At 37.1% G+C, this 24,439-nt stretch overlaps 1 protein-coding gene across 5 annotated transcripts in view; it reads left to right on the top strand.

Moving 5' to 3' along the window:
- Positions 1–24,439, top strand: part of HIPK1 (homeodomain interacting protein kinase 1) — a 51,275-nt gene that overhangs the window by 9,338 nt on the left and 17,498 nt on the right. For all 5 annotated transcript variants that reach the window (XR_009257807.1, XM_058716131.1, XM_058716132.1 and 2 more), the window contains exons 2-8: positions 1,020–2,097; positions 10,521–10,644; positions 19,532–19,651; positions 20,461–20,547; positions 21,242–21,426; positions 21,743–21,905; positions 22,811–23,036. Coding sequence is in view for 4 of the 5 variants with exons in the window: in XM_058716131.1 (XP_058572114.1) it covers positions 1,022–2,097; positions 10,521–10,644; positions 19,532–19,651; positions 20,461–20,547; positions 21,242–21,426; positions 21,743–21,905; positions 22,811–23,036 (1,981 nt within the window). In the remaining variant the exon portion in view is untranslated. The remainder of the gene's footprint in view (positions 1–1,019; positions 2,098–10,520; positions 10,645–19,531; positions 19,652–20,460; positions 20,548–21,241; positions 21,427–21,742; positions 21,906–22,810; positions 23,037–24,439) is intronic.

Here is a 24,439-nt window from a genome sequence, read left to right as displayed (position 1 = left end):
CAGTGGTTAAGTGTCCGACTTCAGCTCAGGTCATGATCTCATGGGTTTGTGGGTTTGAGTCCTGTGTTGGGCTCTGTGCTCAGTGCTCGGAGCCTGGAGCCTGCTTCAGATTCTGTGTCTCCTTCTTTCTCTCTGCCCCTCCTCTGCTTATGCACGCACGTTCTCTCTCTCTCTCAAGAATAAATAAGTAAACATTAAAAAAAAAATAGAAAGCTAATCAGGGCAGGAGTGAAGACAGCTGTGGAGTGAGCTCTGTGGCCATAGAGTCTGGGTTTGAATACCTGTGCTGCCACTTAATGGTTGTGCTATTTGGGGCAAGTTACTTTAAACACTCTGTGTCTTAGTTTCCTCATCTGTAAAGTGGAAATAATGTTAGTATATTCTCCATAGGGTGAGAATTAAATAAGTAATACATGTAAAGTGTTTAGACTACTACTTGACACATAGTAAGGGATCAGTCATCTAAGCTGTTGTTATTATCATGCTCATTATTTTATAAACCATCATAGATGTTCACGCTCTTTTTATTTATTTATTTTTTTTTATTTAAAAAAAATTTTTTTTTCAACGTTTTTTATTTATTTTTGGGACAGAGAGAGACAGAGCATGAACGGGGGAGGGGCAGAGAGAGAGAGGGAGACACAGAATCGGAAACACGCTCCAGGCTCCGAGCCATCAGCCCAGAGCCTGACGCGGGGCTCGAACTCACGGACCGCGAGATCGTGACCTGGCTGAAGTCGGACGCTTAACCGACTGTGCCACCCAGGCGCCCCTGTTCATGCTCTTTTAACAATATGACCTACTATTGCTGAGTCTCAAAGAGTGCTTACGGTTGTGTATTTAGACCAAAAAGTTGAACTTTCTGTGCTAGGAAACATGTTTTAGAAAATGTGTGAGATAAAATCTTAGCCAGATAGTTATATTTTACTTGTGGTTTTTCTAAACTAAAAGTTTTCTTATCTATTAATTGAGGAGTTGTGTAAAATTGAGGATCTAATTCTTCCTGTCTCTCGATGTAGGTATGGCATCACAGCTGCAGGTGTTTTCCCCCCCATCAGTGTCGTCGAGTGCCTTCTGCAGTGCGAAGAAACTGAAAATAGAGCCCTCTGGCTGGGATGTTTCTGGACAGAGCAGCAACGACAAATATTATACCCACAGCAAAACCCTCCCAGCCACACAAGGGCAAGCCAGCTCCTCTCACCAGGTAGCAAATTTCAACATCCCTGCTTACGACCAGGGCCTTCTCCTCCCGGCTCCTGCAGCGGAGCGTATCGTCGTAACCGCTGCTGATAGCTCGGCCGGTGCTGCTACGGCAACCTTCCAAAGCAGCCAGACCCTGACTCACAGAAACAACGTTTCTTTGCTTGAGCCATATCAAAAATGTGGATTGAAAAGAAAAAGTGAGGAAGTTGACAGCAACGGTAGCGTGCAAATCATAGAAGAACATCCCCCTCTCATGCTGCAAAACAGGACTGTGGTGGGTGCTGCTGCCACGACCACCACTGTGACCACAAAGAGTAGCAGTTCCAGCGGAGAAGGGGATTACCAGCTGGTCCAGCATGAGATCCTTTGCTCTATGACCAACAGCTATGAAGTGTTGGAGTTCCTAGGCCGGGGAACATTTGGACAGGTGGCTAAGTGCTGGAAGCGGAGCACTAAGGAAATTGTGGCTATTAAAATCTTGAAGAACCACCCCTCCTATGCCAGACAAGGACAGATTGAAGTGAGCATCCTTTCCCGCCTAAGCAGTGAAAATGCCGATGAGTATAATTTTGTTCGTTCTTACGAGTGCTTTCAGCATAAGAATCACACCTGCCTTGTGTTTGAGATGCTGGAGCAGAACTTGTATGATTTTCTAAAGCAGAACAAGTTTAGCCCACTGCCACTCAAGTACATCAGACCAATCTTGCAGCAGGTGGCCACAGCCCTGATGAAGCTCAAGAGCCTTGGTCTGATTCACGCTGACCTTAAGCCTGAAAACATAATGCTGGTCGATCCAGTGCGCCAACCCTACCGAGTGAAGGTCATTGACTTTGGTTCTGCTAGTCACGTTTCCAAAGCTGTGTGCTCAACCTACTTACAGTCACGTTACTACAGGCAAGTGGCAAATGCTAAAAAGCGTATCTTAGACTGGAGATCTGTCTTTATACTTAAAGGTGTTACATAGGGCTACATATAACAATGAATTTATTTACAGGGTCCAAGATAGAATACTGTGTTTTACTTCATACCCCTGTGTGGCATTCCTATATGTAACATTATTTAACACTGGAAAAATTCAGTTTGATTCTGAAGGTTGTTTCTAGTTGAATGAATACTAGCATCTGGTTCTTTTTTAGTAAGTGCCATTATACCCAATTTTCCCATTCTAAAGAGTCTTTAAAAATATAAAGATGTTCATTTATTTGTAATGAATTTGGGCATATGCTGCTACTTTTTCCACATTCCTATCTTGGCAGGTAGGATGCCTTGGGAATAATTCCAGGTTTTTTCATTCTTATACATTTCCTATCTTGTGTAATTTAGAGAATTGAGTTTGTTGATTACCAAGGGCTCTTCCTGTTTTAACATTCTCTGTAATAGTTTGAACTTTTTTGGTTATGAGCTTATTTGGTTATCCTAGAATGTCCTTGACCCAAGCGCCTTATACTTCAGTGATTTATATTTCCAGATTGGTACTTCTAACAAAGCTACCTTTTTAATATATAGTAATTATTGGGACAGTACTTAAAGGGTGGTATATACAGTGTTGTTTGTGCTGTTAACCAAGGAGAATTACTGAAAGGAAAGGGGGAAGTCTTTTGAAGTGAGCTTTTATTTCTCAGTACCTCATTTATTTGACTAGTTATTAATTTTAAGTAATCTGATAATTTTAGTGATCATTCATTAAATACAAATTTTCCACTCACCCAGTCAAGAAGTGAAACAATAAACAAAAAATAGGTAATCCACAAAACATGTTTATCAGGAGATATGTCCAACATGTCAAATGCCTATATGAAATTTTGAGTAAATAGAAAGTCTGAACTTAGAAGTTTATATTATGTATGAAAGTAATAGGAGGGTGTTTTAACCATTTAGGGGCTCAGAAAATGTGCCATCTGCATATTTTTTTTTCTAATGGTGTAAAATCTGCCTAACATGAAGTCTACCATTTTAACCATTTTTAAGTGTACCGTTCAGTGTCATTAAGTACATTCACAATGTTGTGTAACCATCACCATTTCTAAATTTTTTTCATCACCCAAAACAGAAATTCTGTAACCATTAAGCAATAACTCCACCTTCCCCCTTCCCTCTGGTAAGCTCTATCTGACTTTCTGTCTCTGTGAATTTGCCTCTTCTAGGTACTGCATGTAAGTGGAATCATGCAATATTTGTCCCTTTGTTTCTGGCTTATTTCACTTAGCATAATGTTTTCAAAGTTCATCCAGACTGTAGCATGTATCAGAATTCCATTCCTTTTCATGACTGAATAATATGCCAGTGCATGAATGTACTACATTTTGTTTATCCATTCCCTTGGGTTTCCACATTTTTGGCTATTGTGAATAATGCTGCAGTGAACATTAGCTCTCAAGTGTTTAAGACTCTGTTTTCAATTCTTTTGGGTATATAGCTAGAAGTAGAACTGCTGGATCATATGATAATTCTGTTTAATTTTTTGAGGAATCACCAAACTGTTCTACAGCTACACTATTTTACATTCCCAGTAGCAATGCATGAGGATTCCAATTTCTCCACCTCCTCATCAACACTTGTTTTTGTTTTCTGGGGATGGGAGGGATAATAGCCATCCTTATGTGTGTGAAATGGTATTTGATTTGCATTTCCCTAAAGATTAGTGATCTTGAGCATCTTTTCATTTACTTATTGGACATCTGTCTATCTTCTCTGGAGAGATGTCTATTCAAGTCCTTTGTCCATTTTTGAATTGGGTTGTTTTTTTGTTGAGTTGTAAGAGTTCTTTATATATTCTGGGTATTAATCCCTCTGCAGATAGATGATGTGCATATATATTCTCTCATTCCATGGGGTTGCCTTTTCACTTTGTTGGTGGTGTTTGCACAAAAGTTTTAAACTTTGATGAAGTCCAGTTTGTGTGTTTTTTTTGTTTGTTTCTCATGCTTTTGGTATTATAGCTAAGAAATCATTGTCAAACCAGTGTCCTAAAGTTTTTTCCCTTTTGCTTTCTTCTGAGCGTTCTATAGTTTTTAGCTCTTATAAGAATATAATATAGACATAGATAGCTCTTATATTTTGTTCTTTGATCTATTTTAAGTTAATTTTTGTATACGGTGTAGGGTAAGGGTCCAGTTTCATTCTTTTGCATGTGGATATTCAGTTTTCCTAGCACCATTTGCTCAAAAGACTATTCTTTCTTCAGTGAAAGATCTTGACACTTGTCGAAATTCTTGACCACAAACACAAGGGTTTATTTCTGGGCTCTTTTGTCCATTGGTCTGTATGTCTGTCTTTATGCCAGTAGCACATCATTTTGATTACTTGTAGCTTTGTAGTAACTTTTAAAATCAGGAGTGTAAGATCTCCAGCTTTATTCTCTTTTAATATTGTTTTGGCTATTTGGAGTCCCTTGAGATTTCCATATAAATTTTAGGATGAATTTTTCTATTTCTACAAAAAACCTCATTGGTTTTTGAAGGGTTGCACCGAATCTGTAAATCACTTTGGGTAGTAATGACATTTTCACATTACATCTTTGAATCCACTCTTCTCTATTTTTATCTTTTCCTTTTATAACTTTGTAAAACTATGATATTTCTTACTTGAGAGAGATGGAGTAAAGAAATTCCTAGAGCATTGGTTTCTGGTTTCATCTTGCTCTAGGCAGTTGGGCTAATTTTGAGAATCTCTCCTCCATTTACTGATTCACTACTTGGAAGATTTAGGTTCTGATTACTTTTTCTTTTAGTTTGCTCCTTTGAGTAATCCCACCACTACCCACTTGTGTGTATTTGTAGAAACACTCTACAGGTCCACTTACAAGTTCAGGTCTGCATCTTGTTGGGAGCCTTGGGGAATTAGGAGGGAGGGCACCGCTGTGGGGTGGAGGCTGATGGGCTCTTGCTTCTTGATCTCTTCTCTAATCAGGCCTGCAGGTGTTCTTTAACTACTTGCCTTGGCTTGTAACGAAAGCAATTTTAAGACAGAAGAAGAGTGATAGAAATAAGAATTATTTTGTGAAATAATTTTGATGGCATTCTCTTGAGGGGCAAAGATTTGAGGGGTACATAGTTCTGGCTGCTTAGCTTTCTCCAATAAGTAATTCGTTTGAATAATTTTCAGTGTTAGGTTGCTGTCTTTGCCCCTTTCCCTGTCCTTTTAAATTCAAGCTGTGATTTGAGTAATTTGGTTGTTTTGTTTTTGGAAACAAATAGGATTTTCAAATTTTTAAGTCCACTGGTGATTACTCTTCAACAAATCATCCTGCAAATCCATTGCATTGAATTGCTGAGTATAGGAGTAATTTTAAATGGATCTAAGTTTACCCCTTAAAAACAGGAGTTCTTTCTGTGTATTACTGAGTAATTAGTGTGCATACTGAAGTCCAATATCCAGGGGTTGACTGCATTTAGGATTTAGCAGTGGGACTCTTCTGTTTTATCGCAGCAATACTTGATAATGAACCCAAAGCCAATGGAATAGCAGCTCAGGCATTCCTTCTTTATCATTAGTTTTATCCACAGTGGTATTCTTCGTGTTGCTTTTAGAGGCTATTATGTCCTCACCCTGTTATCTTTCAGAAAACCTCTGTAAAATCCCTTTGGCCGTTGAAGCATCCTGGCTCCAAAGCCAGCCTTCCCCTTCCCCTCCTTTTTAGTTTACATTGCTTCATCTTGCTGATAACATGCCAAAATATTATCAGTTGACAAACTTTTGCCACCATCCTGTCTCTGTTAGCAGTGGGCATGGCTAAATGCCTTAGGCAGTGGAAATAATATGCTTTATTTCCTGGGCACTTTAAACGTAAATGTAGACTAATTTCAAGAAAAGTTGCTGTCTTCGGGGCTTGAGTTTCAGGCACAAAGGCTTGCCATTGCCTACAAGCTCAGTGCTTTTCCATTCTGAAAAATGGAAAACTGTCCTTTATTGAAAGTTGAGATCGCTGTATTTGTTATATATGGAAGGACAAAGTCTAGAGAAGGAAAGCATATTTTCAGTTTATCCTAGACAAATAAACATACTACAGTTTCACCTAAGCCACAGATGCAGGAAGTTAAGACTTTATGTAACATATCTGATCTGATAAGTAAGTTTGATGTCTCTGAGATGGGCAGGAAGAAACAAAGAGTGTTCATGAAAATGAGCAGAGAATAGTTTCTGCTGTTAAGTGATCCTACCCACAGCTTGCTCTGGGTTCTAGTAAAATAATGCTTTATAACTGTGGAGGAATTTTTTAGTTTAAAGAAGTTTGAAGTTGAGAAATCAAAAGACAGGGATTGCTATTTCTACAACCTGGTTACAGTAATCAGAGCCTGTTTAGTATTTGTTTTTTAAGGATGGGATGTATTTTCAAACAAAAGACACTCACCATGTCTAAAGTACAATTAATGCCATTTTCCTACAAAAGTGAATATTGTCAGTTTGGATTTTTCCCTCTCTTCCCTGTGCTTCTATAGATAATCTTAAAAATTAAAAAAAATTTTTTTAAACATTTATTCAATTTTGAGAGACAGAGAAAGATAGTACATTGGGGGAAAGAGAGAGAGGGAGACACAGAATCCAAAGCAGGCTCCAGGCTCTGAGCTGTCAGCATAGAGCCCAACACAGGGTTTGGATTCACGAACAGAGAGATCATGACCTGAGCCGAAGTCGGACGTTTAACCGACTGAGCCAGGCACCCCTAAAAAATTTTTTTTAAGTTTATTTATTTAATTTGAGAGTGAGAGAGACAGCGTGAAAGGGGGAGGGGTAGAGAGAGAGAAAGAATCCCAAGCAGGCTTCACAGCACTGTCACTGCAGAGCCTGACTCAGGCTCGAACTCGTGAAACCATGAGATCATGACCTGAGACGAAACCAAGAGTTGGACGCTTAACCGACTGAGCCACCCAGGCGCCCCTCTATAGGTAATGTTTTTTACTGATCAGTTGTTAGAATGTCAGAGCTAGAAAGGGACCTAGAGAAATAATTATCTCAGTATCATTATACAGGTAAAGTAGAACCAGAATTTTACTGTCTAGAGTTCTTATTGAGGGATTGAAAAATAATGGAGGCCAAGGGGAAAGATGATACAGTAATGAAGATAGTACCAAGAATTATAATCTGAATTCAGAATTTAAAACATTCAGTCTTTAGAGAAGTACCTGCTTTAAATGATGCTGTTCTGTTCAGTAAAAGAAAATAATTTCAATCTTTTTGCTTCTTAGAGTTTAGGTCAGCCAGCATTTCTAGTTTCTAATGGTAGTGAAAAGCTCTCAGTAGACTGAGCAGCCTTATTTTATTTTTTTGCTTTTTTTTTCTTTTGGTACTCATCTTTTTGTATGGTAGATGGGGTAGAATTACTCTTTTAGTGAGTTTTTGGTAAAAATCCTTAGCTGCTTTTGTTACTCCAGAAGCAGAGTGAGACCAAATGGAAAAACTGATTCCAGCCAGTCTTTAGGGTTTTTTTTTTTTTGTTTTTTGTTTTTTTGTCTAATGGAGCTTAGGGGCTGGAATTAGTATTTTTCTTAATTTCTCTGAAACTTTAAGCTTTGGAAGCCTAACGATTACCACATATTATTGCTACTTTTTTAATGAAGTAAGTTATTGGGTAGCCTGCCCCTCCCTGTGACCTACCTTTGGATTTTAAAATGTCTTCCTGGTATAGTGAGAATGGCAGAATCAATCTGCTGCTCTTCAGTTGATGCTTAGGAATGTTCTAAGCCCAGTTTTTATTTTGGCACAAAGCCATTTGCACTTTCCCTGCCAGCTATTTTTGGCACTGTCATGAACTTGGAAATTAACGATTCTGCTCACTGAAAGTAAAAATTTTGTCCCTTTTCAATTTTAGAAAAGCTTTTATGTTTCTGGATAGTCTTACTCTCTAGTTTATTAATGCTATTAAATTTGTGCCATCTTAAAAACATGCTATACTGGTTGGGGTTTAATTAAACTCTGAAACTCTCTCAGTAATATGTGGCTCTAGCCACCTGCAAAGAGTATCCCCTTTGAAGGTTGTTTCTTTGGTTCGCAGAACCACAGTTCACCTCAAATAGCATAAAAACAGGTGATAGTAGTCGTTCTATCCATAGCTGTCAAATAGTGGAAGTCTCAGCAGGCTCGGATCATCCTTCTGCTGTTTCTGTACAAGGGTCAGGAAAGCCTCTAGACCCTATGGAGTCCTCTACTTTACCTTATTTTCTAAGGGCTACTTACTTAGAAAAGTACTTGGGGAGGATATTCTTATTTTAGGAAATATCTTTATACTCTGCCTGCTCAATCCTCCCTGCTCCAGAGCAACAATAAGCACATATTACTTAAAAGTGAAGTTGGGGAAACCTATACATCCCATGAGGGTTCATAGCCTGTTAGATGGAGAGATCTGCTGAGGGGTCTGGAGCTGGTATTCCCTTACACATTCCAATTCTGTGACTTGTAAGAAGGAAAGGAAATTATTTGGAGATGATGATAAAATGTTTAAGAGCTCAAACCTTACATCCAGACTGCCTGGCCTCCATCATTTTGTAATTATGTGGCCTTCGGTGAGTTACTTATCTTCTCAATGCCTAGTTTCTTCATCTGTAAAATGGAAATGATACTTTATTACATAGAATCTGATACACCATTGATTGGAAAAAGAAACATTATTTAGGTCCCAATAAGAAAGTAAAAGCACTGCCAGTGAACTAAAATACATCATCATTTGCAAGAATCTTCTTGATTTCAGGAATGTTAAAATATGAAAAAAACAGGGATGCCTGGGTGGCTCAGTTGGTGAAGCGTCCGACTCTTGATTTCGGCTCAGGTCACAATGATCTTATGGTTTGTGAGTTCAAGCCCTGCATCGGGCTCCCGTGCTCCACGCGGACTATGCGGATGCTGCTTGGGATTCTCTCTCTCTTCTCTTTCTGCCCCTCCCCCACTCATGGTTGCTTGTGTGCTCATTGTCTCTCTCTCAAATAAATTAAAAAAAAAAGTGAAACAAGCATTCATCTTAGAATTGATGACTTAACATTAGTAATACCTACTTCCATAGGATTGTTGTAAAGGAATAAGTGACCACATTTATGAAGGGCTTATTAGAACATTTCATGGCACAGAGTAAGCACTATATAAGTGTCATCTATAATTATTATTGATATTAGTGATACATATTATCACCCTCCCCTTAAAAACCCATTTATCTCATAATTTTAGTCGTGGTTGGAAAATGCCATGTATACCATCAAGCCAAATTGATTTATATAGGTGGGTATGTGCTTAACTCTTACTTATTTGGAGACAGTACAATATACTCAGTTCTGGGGCCAGATAGCCACGGTTCAAATTCTAGCTCTGCCACTTATTAACTGTGATTTTGGGCAAATTTTTTTGCCTCAGTTTCCTCTATAAATGGGGATAATAATTTTACCTTGAATGTATTCATACATATAAAGCTCTAGGCTTATGGTATTATCTTCATTTTCTCTTTAAGATTCCCTAGCGTTAGGTTTTTCACTTGGAGCATTCATGGAAATGAATATTCTATAGTGCTGCCAACCACTATATTTCTGTAGAAGGCATTTCTGTTACCAAGGGGTATTTATTGATCAGGTCACTTAATTGATTTTTCCGTAATTAAAAAGGTGCTAAGAGTAAAAAGAATAAATCTGGGATCCTTTATCTGGGATCCCTTATCTGAAATCTGTGATTTCAAAATCCAGAAAGCTCTCAAAATTAAAAAACTTTTTCTAAGTTTGGTGTATTGGCAAAGTCTGACTTGAAACAATGTAAGGCTGGGGCGCCTGGGTGGCTCAGTCGGTTAAGCATCCGATTTTGGCTCAGGTCATGATCCTCGCGGTTTGTGAGTTTGAGTCCTGCGTCAGACTCTGTGCTGACAGCTCAGAGCCTGGAGCCTGCTTCAGATTCTGTGTCTTGCTCTCTCTGCCCCTCCCCTGCTCATGCTCTGTCTCTCTCTGTCTCAAAAATAAATAAAACATTAAAAAAAATTTAAGAAAAAGAAACAATATAAGGCTACTTAAAGTCTTTATTCACCAACATGGTATGACTATTCATTGACTTTGGTACAGAAGTATTAATGTGTTTGATTTGAGGGTGCTTCCCTAAACTCCATTGGGAATATTATGCAATATGTAGTTTATGCATGGTAGTACCTTTCTGAAATTAAAAAAAAAAAAAAAAAAAAAAGAATTCCAAAACACAGCTGGCCCCAGAGGTTTCAAATGATGGATTTTATATCAAAGATAGTTTTCAGTTTCTTTAAATCAATGTACCTTTAGCTGATACTAAAATGGGACTTAGTCAACATAATTTCCCCAGATAATGTTTATTTTTTAATTTGCTATTTTTGTTTTTGCTAGAGCCCCTGAAATTATTCTTGGATTACCGTTTTGTGAAGCTATTGATATGTGGTCATTGGGCTGTGTGATAGCTGAGCTGTTCCTGGGATGGCCTCTTTATCCTGGTGCTTCAGAATATGATCAGGTAAGAAGAGTGTATACTTGAATAGAAAGCAAGTATTTACTAATGAAATAGATTTTAGAGGAAGAGAAGTACTTACTAGTGAAGTTTTTAGATATGGAAAGAATAGTCTAATTAGAAAGGATTTTTTAAAGAATACAATTTTCTCTACCTGTTTTTTAATCTGATGTTACATTCGCAATTCAACAGTTAAGAAAGGTTCTTATTTCATATTACTTTAGATTGGTACCTTTCCAGATCTGTGATGATTTATTAGAGAGACTGACTTTGGTTAATAAATGTGTCTTGTGAGTTTTTAAGATATGAAAGTAAAGAAGGATGAGGAATAGGAATTTTAAGAGTGACCTTTGGCTCACTCAGAGCTGTTACTTCCTTTTATACATGCCATATGCTGAAGTACTCTCTACAAATTGAAACACATTGGGCCCCGGAAGCTGTGATATATACTGGGTCTCTGTAAAATATGATTTAGAAGGGAAATCATAGGAGTTGAAAAGTATTGTAACAAATGGTCTATATCTCAAAACAAAGGAGCTTTAGAAAATATGCTGCAATTTCCCAAGGAGCTGGTCCTAAGGGGAAATGAAGGGAAATAAATTGTAAATTCTTGTTTCTTATTCTTTTAATAAAAATGGTTCTAACCACTATGCTGTAAGCTCTTTGAGGGGATAGACTGTTTCATCCCACCAGTATATCCTCAGCTTCTGGTACTGTGTCTGGCACATAGTAAGTACATGAGGTTTTTTTAATTTTTTGTTTTTAAATTTTTTTTAATGTTTATTTATTTTTGAGAAAAGGAGAGAGAAACCGAGTGCGAGCAGGGGAGGGGCAGAGAGAGAGGGAGACACAGAATCTGAAGCAGGCTCCGGGCTCTGAGCTGTCAGCACAGAGCCTGACGCAGGGCCTGAACCCATGAACCGTGAGATCACGACCTGAGCCGAAGTCTGGTGCTTAACTGACTGAGCCATCCAGGCGCCCTTGTTTATTGTTTTTAAAGAAGTAAATGGTTATCTGGAATTATTAAAAGGAAAAAAGAACAAAACAGTGTTTTTCCCTATTCAACGTAGAATTTTGATTCCTTGATCCATTTTAGATTCACCTTCCAAAAATATGACTCTTTGGGCAAGTCTTTGATTGAAACATAAAAAATGAATTACTCATGTGATATGTAACTAGTTATATTGAACTTTGAAATTTAATCTCTCTTGTACCTTGTGAGAAAGAAGCCAGCTTTCTTATTTTATAATAAAAAAGTGTGAAGGAGATTAAGTGAGGCAAAAACACGGTTGAACTAAACTATTGTTTCTCCTTTTTGAGAATCCGATGAAGTTAGGGATGTGAGTCTTCTCAGAAAAAATTTGCATATGGTATTTTGAGTACAAATTTAGGAGATTCATGGATCCCTAGTTAAGAAACGTTACTCTGAGCAATCACAGTCATGAAAGTGCCATCCCTAGGCCAGCCTTCAACTTTAGTAAACAGATTGGTACTGTAAATTTTCCTAGGAAGTAGAACCAACTAAAATTAGATTTAAAAGCTAAGGTACGCCTGAGGCTTTTTAAAATAAAGAGATGAACTGGTAGTTTTGAGGATTTTTGCCCAGTGTGCATAGATGTGAAACTGTGGGTGGTAGGAGGAAGTCATTTTTCCCATGTTGAATAAATGGGATACTGCTGTTTTAGAGCAGGATTGGGGATAGGTTATCCTGATGCATCTCTGGTTATACAAAAAGATTTCTGTGGCAGGATCTCTGTTCTTCCAGCCAAGTTTCTTTAAAACAACTTTATTGAGATATACTTTGTATACCATATAAGTCAGTCATTTAAAGTGTACAACTCAGTGATTTTTAGTATGTTCACAGGGTTGTGAACCATCCCCATAACCAGTTTTAGAACATTTTCATCCCTCTGTAATGAAACCCTGCACCTAATTAGCAGTCAATGCCCATTCTCCCCTAACCTGTACCCTCTCCTGCCCCTGGCCACCACTAATCTACTTTCTGTCTCTATAGACTTGCCTACTGTAATTTATCATATTTATTACACACAATGTGTAGTTTTTTTGTGATGGGCTTCTTTATTAACATGTTTTCATCCGTGCTGTACTGTGTATCAGAATGTCGTTACTTTTTATGGCTGAATAATGTTCCATTGTATATATGTTCATCACATTTTGTTTATCCATTTATGTTTTGATGGATATTGAGTTATCATCTTTTGGCTATTGTGAATAATGGTGCTATGAACACTGGCATACAGATGTTTAAGTTCCTATTTTCAGTTTTTGGGGGGTATATAGCGAGAAGTGAATTACTGGGTTATCTGGAAATTTTATGATTAAACAAACTGTTTCCACAGCAGTCATATCATTTTGCATTCCTACCAGCAATACACAGGGGTTTCAATTTCTCTACATCCTTGCCAACACTGGTTATTTTCCTTTTTTCTTTTCTTTTCTTTCTTTTTTTTTTTTTTTTAAAGATAGCAGCCATCCTTATGGATGTGAAGTGACAGCACAGAGCCCACTGGGGATTGGTTCTCTCTCTTCTCTCTTTGCCCTTCCCTCACTCAAGTGCGCCCCAGGGGATACCTGGTTTATCTCCTCTAGAGAAGTTTACTTAAGTCCATTGCCCATTTTTGAATTGGGCTGTTTATTGTTGTTGAGTTGTAGGAGTTTTTATATATTCTGGGTATTGATCCCTAATTAGATATATAATTTGCAAAACTTTTCTCTCATTCCTTGGAGTTGCCTTTTCACTAAGTTGATAGCATTGTTTGCACAAAAGTTTTTAATTTTGATGAAGACCAGTTTGTTTTTCCTTTTGTTACTTGTACTTGTGGTATCATATCCAAGAAATTATTACTAAATCCAAAGTCATGAAGATTTCTCCTGTGTTTTCTTCTGAGAGGTATAGTTTTGTCTCTTGCATTTAGATGTTTGAGCCATTTTAAGTTGATTTTTCAACATAGAATCAAGCAAGGGTTTACTTTCAGTATTTTGCACGTGGATATTCAGTTTTTCCAGCACCATTTGCTACAAGACTATTCTTTCTCTGCTAGATCTTAGCAGAGAAAGCTAAGATCTTAGCTAGGTCTTAGCATCCTTATCAAAACTCAGTTGACCATAAATACAATGATTTATTTCTGGACTGTCAGTTCTGTTCCATCTGTATCTTATATCTGTCTTTATGCTGATACCACGTTGTTTTGGTTACTATAGCTTTGTAGTCGGTTTTGAAACCAGGGAGTGTGAAGCCTCTAACTTTGTCCTTTTTTAAGATTGTTTTGGCTATTTGGGGTCCCTTGTGATTCCATATGAATTTTAGAATTTTTTTTCCTGCAAAAAAAGTCATTGGGTTTTTTTCTTGTTTTTTATTTTTTCTTGTTTTTTTTTTTTTTTTTGTTTTTGTTTTTGTTTTAGTAGTGAGTGCATTGAATTTCTGGAAAGTATCAGCATCTTAACAATACTGTCTTCTGATCCATAAATGTGACCAGATTTTTTTTAGGTTTTCTTTGGCAGCTTTTTGTAATTTTCAGAATATAGGTTTTACATTTCTTTTTTTTATGTTGATTTATTTTGAGAGAGAGAAAGTGCGCACGCATCTGAGTGAGCAGGGGAGGGACAGAGAAAGAGAGAGGGAGAGAGAGAATCCCAGGCAGGCTCTTTGTTGTCAGCACACAGAGCCTGACTTGGGGCTTGATCCCACAAACTGTGAGATCATTTCCTGAGCCAAAATCAAGAGTTGGACACTTAACCAGCTAAGCCACCCAGGCACCCCTACATTTCTTTTATTTCTAAGTATTCTGGGTTTTTTTGTTGTTGTTTTGTTGGCTGTGGTGAATGGAATTATTTTCTTAATTTTATTTTCAGATTGTTTCTAACGTGTAGAAATACAATGAGTTTTGTAATTGATCTTGTATTCTGTGACCTTGTTGAACTCTATTACTAGTAATTTTCTTCCTTTTTTTCTTTTTGAAGGTTATTTATTATTATTTTTATTAAGTAATCTCTATACCCAACGTGGCTTGAACTCACGACCCCGAGATCAAGAACTGTATGCTCTACTGACTGAGTCAGCCAGGCACCCCTCTAGTAGTTTTCTGATAGAACTCTAGTTCTAATAGTTTTGATGGATTCCTTACAATTTTCTAACTATAGATCATGCCAACTACAAATAAAAATAGTTTTACATCTTCCTTTCCAATCTGGATTCCTTTTTTCTTTTGTTGCCTAATTCCTTTGCAATGAACCACTAATACAGTGTTGAACAGAAGTGTAAGAGCTGACATCCTTGCCTTGTTCTAAGTTTTAGGGGGAAAGTAGTCTTTCACTATAAGTATGATAAGTATGATATCCACTGTGGATTTTTCATAAATACTAGAGCTGAGATTATATAGCAAGTGTTTGTGAGTCTTTAAATATTAATTAGTTAATAGCTTCAAATTTGTTGGAAACATTTTAATTGTTTAAGATAACAAATGACATGGGAATGCAAGCTGGTGCAGCCACTCTAGTATGGAGGTTCCTCAAAAAACTAAAAATAGAACTACCCTACAACCCAGCAATTGCACTACTGGGTATTTGTCCAAGGGATACAGGTGTGCTGTTTTGAAGGGACATATGCACCCCATTGTTTATAGCAGCACTATTGACAATAGCCAAAGTATGAAAAGAGCCCAAATGTCCATTGGTGGATAAAGAAGATGTGGTGTGTGTGTGTGTATATATATATATACACACACACACACACACACACACACACACACACACAATGGAGTATTACTTGGCAATCAAAAAGAATGAAATCTTGCCATTTGCAACTATGTGGATGGAACTGGAGGGTATTGTGCTAAGTGAAATTAGCCAGTCAGAGAAAGACAAAAATCATATGACTTCACTCATGTGAGGACTTTAAAAGTCAAAACAGATGAACATAAGGGAAGGGAAACAAAAATAATATAAAAACAGGGAGAGGGACAAAGCATAAGAGACTCATAAATATGAAGAACAAACTGAGGGTTACTGGAGGGGGTGTGGGAGGGGGGATGGGCTAAATGGGTAAGGGGCACTAAGGAATCTACTCCTGAAATCATTGTTGCACTATGTGCTAACTAATTTGGATGTAAATTAAAAAAAAAAAAAATTAAAAATAATTAAAAATAAAATAACAAATGACAGTAATACTTTTTGTATAAATGTAAGACTTGTTTTTGCTGTATTATAAGCTATATGAAAAGTAATGTCTGGATGATAGCTTCCCATTCTACTTTCACTTAATTTAATTCTGTAATACTAACATTAAAAATTTTTTTTTAATGTTTATTTATTTTTGAGAGAGAGAGACAGAGTGTGAGCAGGGGAGGGGCAGAGAGAGAGGGAGACACAGAATCCGAAACAGACCTCAGGTTCTGAGCTGTGAGCACAAAGCCTGATGCCAGGCTCGAACCCACAGACCATGAGATTATGACCTGAGCCGAGGTCAGATGCTTAACCGACTGAGCCACCCAGGCTCCTCTGTAATATTAATATTTTAAAATATTTTTATTGTTTAAGCACATTACTATAGAAAAATTAGAAAAGATGCGGTAGGCCAGGAGATAAAACTTTCAATCTTTAGTAGTTCCACCCTTTAGAGGTAACACTATTAGGATTTGGCATATTTTGTGTTTAAATGTATAATTTGTTGATTTTCATCATGTATTTATGGATTACCTACTTTGGACACTGGGGATACAATGCTGCATAAAACATTGTCCTTGTCCTCATGGAAGCTATAATTTGATGATGAGAGATATTAAGTAAACAATTATATAATACTTTTAAGGGCACCTGGGTGACTCAGTCAGTTAAGCATCCAACTTTGGCTCAGGTCACGATCTTGCAATCCATGAGTTCGAGGCCAGCGTTGGGCTCTGCTGACAGCTCAGAGCCTGAAGCCTGCTTCAGATTCTGTGTGTGCCTCTCTCTCTGCCCCTTACTCTCTCATGCTCTGTCTCTCTCTCAAAAGTAAATAAACATTAAAAAGATTTTTAATGTTTTTATATATATAATAAATACATAAATGTATAATATATAAATAAATATATAATTATATAATATGATTGAGATCCCTCCTCCCATTGCTACTACCCTACTCTAGGCTGTCTTGTTAACTTGCCTGGGTTACTAGACAATCTCCCTTTATTCTGACCTCTCTCCAGTTTTTTTACAAAATGATTTTTACAAAACACATTTGATCATGCTACCTCCCTGCTCTTCAGTGGGTTTTTATACTTTTAGAATAAAGGGCTGAATCCTCATATGGCCTCTGAACCCCTACATGGATTGTCTTTCCCCTTTCTCTCTCCTTCTCTAGATTGATCTTACACCATTTCTACTTGCTTTTCGTGCTCTAGCACCAGTGGCACCATTTCAGTACTGGTTAAGAATATGCTTTTTTCTAGCACAGGCCCATGTACATACTGTTCTCATAGTCTGGAATTTCTGTGCCACCCATTCATTTCATCTAGTCAGTGTCTACTCATTTATTAGCTCAAGTGTTACTTTCTCAAGGAGCTTTTCCTCAGCAGTCCTCCATCTAACTCAGGTTCCTTTGTGATGTATTTTTATAGAAGTCTTTCTTTTTTTCAGAATGCCAATTCAAACTGAAAGTTTGAATATTCAGTGTCTGTCTCCCTCACTTGACTGCAAGGTCTATGAGAGCAGGAACCGTGTCTGTTTTTAAAATCACCAATGCCTGGCTCAATAAGTACTTACTAAAAGAATGAATGAATGTATGTGCTATATATAATTCTATTCTACATAATAAACTTATGGATATAGAGGAGCATATCTGGTAATATCTAAGACACTGTTGATTGATAGATACACATTTTTCTGTACCTCTACGAAAGAATGCTGCCAGTTAAACCATGATAATCATCAGTTGTAAGATATATCTTGATTTCAGAGATGTTAGTGTAAAAAAATATGCCTCTTAGAATCAGTGAAATGTAATAATTTTTTTAAAAAGTGAGATTATTTCATTTGTAATCTGCTTTTTCTACTTACATTGTGAAATATCTTTACAGGTCAATAACTATACTTTGTTGTTTTAAATGTCTGTGTAGTATTTTATTGCATAGATTTTATCCTGGATTTAAAAATTTTTTTCATCTTTTTTGTATGCAAAAGAAGTTCACATTTAAAATGTTTTTGGGGCACCTGAGTGGCTCAGTCAGTTAAGCGTCTGACTTCAGCTCAGGTCACGATCTCATGGTCCATGAGTTCAAGCCCAGTGTCAGGCTCTGTGCTGATGGCTTAGAGCCTGGAGCCTGCTTCAGATTCTGTGTCTCCCTCTCTCTTTGCCCCTCCCCTGCTCGCACTCTGTCTCTCAAGAATAAATAAACATTAAAAAAATTTTTTAAATGTTCTTATCTACATTAAAAAGGTTTTTTTTCCCTCTTTTGCTAATGCTGTGTTAGCTTCCCATTACATAGTTCACACAGATTTAAGAGTAGTATCCTGCTGTTTTCTGATAGGTAGGCCAGATTTGGCGTATAGGCCATAGTTTGCTGACCTGTGCTTTACACTGTTAAAAAATTGGCGAGGATCTCCAAGAGCTCTGTGTAGTTTATATCTACTAGTATATAGTACAGTAGAAATTAAAACTGAAGATTTTTAGAAGGAGTGGTGGGAAGTAAGATTTATTTCCTTGCTTACACATTTCTAATTTCATCTTAAGTATAGCCATTCAAATATGGAAGAGGTGGTAAAAAAAAAAATTGCCTGTTGTAACACTCTCAGTAGTGAAGAGAAAAGCAAATCATCTCTTCTATTGCTTTCTTGAGTCATGACAGTTGTGCAAGCAAACAAATATGAACAATAAAACTGGGAAATTTTAAAAACATAAGTATATACAAGCACGTTTCATTAACCATTGGAGCAATGACACATCCTTCTAGAAATCTCTATACCCGTAAGAAGGGAATGAAAGGCAGATAACTTCTTAGTATTATTTTAAAAATAGTTTTTGCTTCATGGGCTCCCTGAAAGGATCTTAGGGACCCTCAGGGGTCTCCAGACAAGACTTTGAGAACTGCCAGCCTTGTTCATAGTAGGTGTTCAGTAAATGTTGATTGAGTGACCACAGTGCCTGCCCTCTAGTGATGTAGGGATAGAGAAGCTAAATGAAGTGTCTAAGTTTATGGTGTGAGAGAGAAGTTCTATGGCAGTTTAGAATAGGGACAATTGACAGGAGCTAGAGTAGCCAAGACAGACATTTATAAAAATGTTTTCCAAATCTTTTAAATTTGATAATGTATCAACAAAGAAAACAAAAAAAACTCCTGGTGGGTGATCCATTGAATAGTTTGTTGAAAATTATTCTCTTCTGTCCTGGAAATCTCCTGATGTTTTCTGAACTTTGTATCAGAAGTCAACAAGAAAGCAAAAATGGTGGGGCACCTTGGTGGCTCAGTTAAGCATCTGACTCTTGGTTTTGGCTCAGGTCATGATCTCATAGTTTTGTGGGTTTGAGCCCCACGTCAGGCTCTGCGCTGGCAGCACAGAGCCTGCTTGGGATTCTCTCTCCCTCACTCTCTGCCCCTCCCCCACTCGTGCTGTCTCTGTCTCTCTCAAAATAAATAAGTAAACTTAAAAAAAAAAAAGCAAAAATGGTTACAAACAAAATTTTCAAAATGGAATTTTCCTGGTAAATGACATATAGTAACATGGCAATAACTGAATAAATATTTGGGAATTAACCTGTGAGTGGGTTAGCATATTTATGTATTTACAGATGAATTTCATTTGTATTGACTTGGCTAGAGCAGTAATGTCTTTCTGTAAAAGTTTTTAATATTTCCCCTTTCCACTCCAAATCAATGTTTTAATGATTTCGATGTTTCAGATTCGTTACATTTCACAAACACAAGGCCTGCCCGCTGAATATCTTCTCAGTGCTGGGACAAAAACAACCAGGTTTTTCAACAGAGATCCAAATTTGGGGTATCCGCTGTGGAGGCTGAAGGTCTGTCTCCTCTACTATAGTACTCATTCCTGTACTCCTTACTCCCAGCTTTTTAGTTATTAAATTCTTGAGGTGGAGGAGGGAAATGGGGTGGTGGTGGTCGTGATGGGAATGTATGTTTACAGGAGGAAGTACTTGGAAAAAATTATTTCACTGTACACATTTGATCCGATCCTTAGTTAAAAAATAAACTGAACGCCTGTTCACTTGTCTAAGGTTATTTTGCAAATGTGAACCAGCAGCTGAGAAGGGAGTATAGAGAATAGTGCTTCCTATTGAGTCACAGGAAGAACTAGAGTAACTTAGCAATGACTGTTTTTTAGAGAATTCTCAATGGATGTGAGAAAACATAATTTTCTAACTCCCTATATTAAGGCCTTACATATTTTCTTGATCCAAATACCTGTTTTTTACTTCTGAACCTATTCCTTTCACTTGAGAGATCTCTTGAGTAATTTGCGTAACCCTGTGAGTCTCCCTCTGAGCCTGTTAAATAGTTAGCATTTGAAATAATTTCATTTGAACGTAGCTTTAAGGCAAAAATGATAATGTGCCTTCTTCTATGACACCCCTCAGGAGCGGTGCTGCGTCATTGTTTCCACATTTAATTTAGCACTGTTGAAGGGGTAGTCAGGTATCCAGGTGCCATCTGTCCACAAGAAGATTTTCTGGTTGTAAATTACTTCCATGTTTGCCATCTCTGGTTGGCAGGGTGACGATAGATACTTGTCTCTTTGTATTCTGGTTTTAATTTAGAACAAAATGTGAGAGTAGTATATAGATGGAATTGAAAAAAATCTGTTTTATAGACACCGGAAGAACATGAATTGGAGACTGGAATCAAATCAAAAGAAGCTCGAAAGTACATTTTTAATTGTTTAGATGACATGGCTCAGGTGAGTATAGAAAATTTCAGGAAGCCAGACATTTATGTATCTCTTTAATCAGAGACACACTTCTGTTGATTAATTATATTAAAGATAGATTCAATCTGTTATCTTCTAATATGTTTTCATTTTTTAGAGAAAAAAGTTCATTAATATTCTGCCATGTATTAAAAGAACATTGAATTTTAACCAAGGACACTTTTAAAATTATTTCTCCTTTGCTTTTGCTTTAACTGGTCTTGTTGCCTGTCAGTATTTTGAAATACCGTTTCTGAAGGTTTCTTTCCTATTTTCTCTGTTAAATACATACTTACATAAGAGCTAACATTTGTTGAGTGCTTATTATGTTCCAAATTCTGTTTAAACACTTTATACTTATTGTGTTATTTAATTTTTTCAACAATAGAAACTTATATATTTAAGTAATAATAATCGCTTTTGTTAACTTGTCCAAATTTTGAATGAAAAGACTTCATTCAGCTTTATTCTACCAACAAACTCAAACGCTACCAAATTGAAGATTTTAATTAGACAGCATAAGAAGAGCTTCCACTTGTGAAAATGATTATACTATAATAAAAAGGATTTCCTCAGGTTTTTCTCCTAGATCTGTATCTGTCTATCTAATCTGTCATGCAGATGTTTAGTGTCGGCATTTAAGATTAAGTGATGAAGTATAATGTTTCTAAATTTTCCTTTGAAGGTGAATATGTCCACAGACCTAGAGGGAACAGACATGTTGGCAGAGAAGGCGGATCGAAGAGAATACATTGATCTGCTAAAAAAAATGCTAACAATTGATGCAGATAAGAGGATTACTCCTCTGAAAACTCTTAACCATCAGTTTGTGACAATGACTCACCTTCTGGATTTTCCACATAGCAATCAGTGAGTATGGTCTGGGGTACTTGCCATGATGTGGTTCTGTGTTGAGTTACCATCTTACAGCCTAAATGGAGTGGTCACATGTGAGTGGCACTCCTGGTGCTTGCATGTTTGGCTCATTGATGCTTTCCTTTCTCACTGAAAAATCATGAGATTAAAAATAAGATGTATAGTTTTTCTCTTTATGGTTATAAAAAGTCTTGATTCATTTTATTTAAATATACTTGGGTAAAAATGTTGATCCACATTCATCTTGAGTTGTTTGTTATCTGTTTAAATCTCAGCATTCATTTTACTGAATCTTTAATCTCTTTTTCAGTGTTAAGTCTTGTTTTCAGAACATGGAGATCTGCAAGCGGAGGGTTCACATGTATGATACAGTGAGTCAGATCAAGAGTCCCTTCACTACACACGTTGCCCCAAATACAAGCACAAATCTAACCATGAGCTTCAGCAACCAGCTTAACACAGTGCACAATCAGGTACTTAATAAATGATTTTGGAAACTCAAACCTAAGAAGGGTAGAAACTAGTAAGAGTACAGGTTGAGATAAACCAATCTTTGCTTTGGTGATCTTGTTGCTTCTTACGAATTTCTACTTGGCAAAAGTGATGGAAGACAGGGTAGACTGATAATACCTACCAGTCATGCGTTGCCAAAAATTAGATACACAGGCCTAATCCAGGCCCTCATAGTCTCAGGTTGTCCCATAAATGGACCCTATTTAGTTGTACTGACTTTAGCCAGATGACACTCTTTCTCTCTGTTGGAAAGGTTTTATATGTCTCATTACATGTATTGAAGGGTGTTTCCAATAATTTTTTTTGATGCTGTACATGAGATCCTCAGAACGTATTCATCTTGTAATTGCACGTTTTGTACCCTTTGACCTTTCACCCATTTTCTCTCCCACCTGCCACCCTGTTCCTAGCAATCACCAATCTACTCACTGTTTCTAGGAGTTCAGTTTGGTGTTTCCAATAATTAACTTTGAGTGGTTTTCCATTCGTTTGCCAAATGGTGATATTTACATTTGTTTGTTATTGAAGGCGTAAGCTTCCTAATTTCTTAGCTAGATCTACTTTTAAAATGAGATTGGGTGGTATCTCACATCCAGCAACTTTTTGCACAGAAAGAAGAGATAAGGGTTTATACAACCTCAGTTGGTACAGGACCGTTTTTTAAATCTTTGTTTTCTTCTTCAACCTTAAAATATGCCTTAAATTTAGAGATTGGGAAATTTTCTTGAGCAGAGGGTTATTTCAAAGACAGTTAATATTACACTTAAAACTTTGTTTTAAGTTTTTCTGGGCAGATTCTGCACGTGTAAAAATATTGTTATTTCCATTTTATACCAGTATACAACTGTAATCCTTTTGTTTTCAGGCCAGTGTTTTAGCTTCCAGTTCTACTGCAGCAGCTGCTACTCTTTCTCTGGCTAATTCGGATGTCTCACTGCTAAACTACCAGTCGGCTTTGTACCCATCATCTGCAGCGCCAGTTCCTGGAGTTGCCCAGCAGGGTGTTTCCTTGCAGCCTGGAACCACCCAAATTTGCACTCAGACAGATCCGTTCCAACAAACATTTATAGTATGTCCACCTGCTTTTCAAAGTAAGTGGGGGAAACGGTTATATCAAACCCACAGATCTTGCTGTAGACAGTTCCTTACTGGGTATCTAGTTGTTTGGTTTTGATTTCTGACAGGTTTAAACTCTGACTGTGAAGATAACTGAAATTAACAAAGTGTATTTACCCTTTTTACATTGATTATTTATCTGACTTTGGTACTGTCTGACACATTACAGGAGTTCAGTTAACATTTTCTTATTTGAACTGCCCTGATATCAATTTCTTGCCCATTGAGACCTTCTACCAATGTCCTGTATCTTGTATAAGCATGTATCTCTCAATATGCAGGAAATATTAAGCGTGAAGAAATTTGTTGTAAACAGAAGTTCTGTTGAATCTTGTTTCCTATATCATTCCATTATTAAATAAAATTAGCCTTCCAAATAAAATATAATTTTATTCTAAAATGTAAAAATTATGTTTAAGAATGCGGAAACCTTGTGAGTTACATTCAGAAACAAAGAGCATTATTTACTGAACTGAAAAATTCTACAAGTTGAAGTACTTGTGTGGGGAATGCATTAAGATTATCTGCTTCAGCTTATGAATCATACTGTTCCTGCAAACTCCTACCAACAGAGGAACAGAATAGCTGAAGAGGGAGGCTCTGACCCCATGTGTTGCAATAAGATTTAAACTTTCACATTCCTGTCCTTCCTCATTTTTTTTCATTGTTCTGTAATTCAGTCTGTCCAGTTCCTTTTTTCCTGAAATATGGGAAATGTGTTTATTGATCTGCTGAACCATTTAAAAGGGCACATTATTTTAGGGATATTTTCTGACGACACACTTGATTTTCCCAACAGAAAGTCAGAAAGTCAGCTTTATACCCTGTGGAAATAAACCAGGATTCAGGCTTCTTATAGCACTTTACATAAAAGCATTTTTATCTTTTTACTTCAGTTCCTTATTGACTGTGACTCTCTTGTTTGTTTGGTTTCTGACAGAGTCGGAGCAAGCAGAAGGAAAAGAGGGGATAGGGGAGACTGAGAGATTACCGGGAGGACAGGAGAGCGATAGCGATGTAAACCAGGGAGAAACCACAGGGAGAGCGGAGGAGCAGATTCAAAACCCGTAAATGCAAATTTAGCCTAACTTACCAAATTATTTTCTGTGTATGCTGCATAGTAGTAAATTCTATACTTTGGGTTGTCATATGTTGAGTGATTCTTCTACTGAATTTAGCAAACTAGCCACATTCCTCCCCCTCATCTTTTCCAAAGTGAATCTCATGGGAACAGTTTTCAGATGTGGGACTTTGAAGTCTTCTGCTGCTTCTCAGATGATATTTATGACATGAGGCAGAACTTCTTAGTTCCTTTAACAAAATGAAATATAAACTGGGTATGGAGGGGAGAAGTGGTATAACTACTTTTGATGTAATT

Source organism: Neofelis nebulosa, chromosome 2, assembly GCF_028018385.1.
Source record: "Neofelis nebulosa isolate mNeoNeb1 chromosome 2, mNeoNeb1.pri, whole genome shotgun sequence".
Classification (NCBI taxonomy): Eukaryota; Metazoa; Chordata; class Mammalia; order Carnivora; family Felidae; genus Neofelis; species Neofelis nebulosa.
Note: the sequence above shows the minus strand (reverse complement) of the source record. Positions and strands in the feature narration are given on the sequence as shown.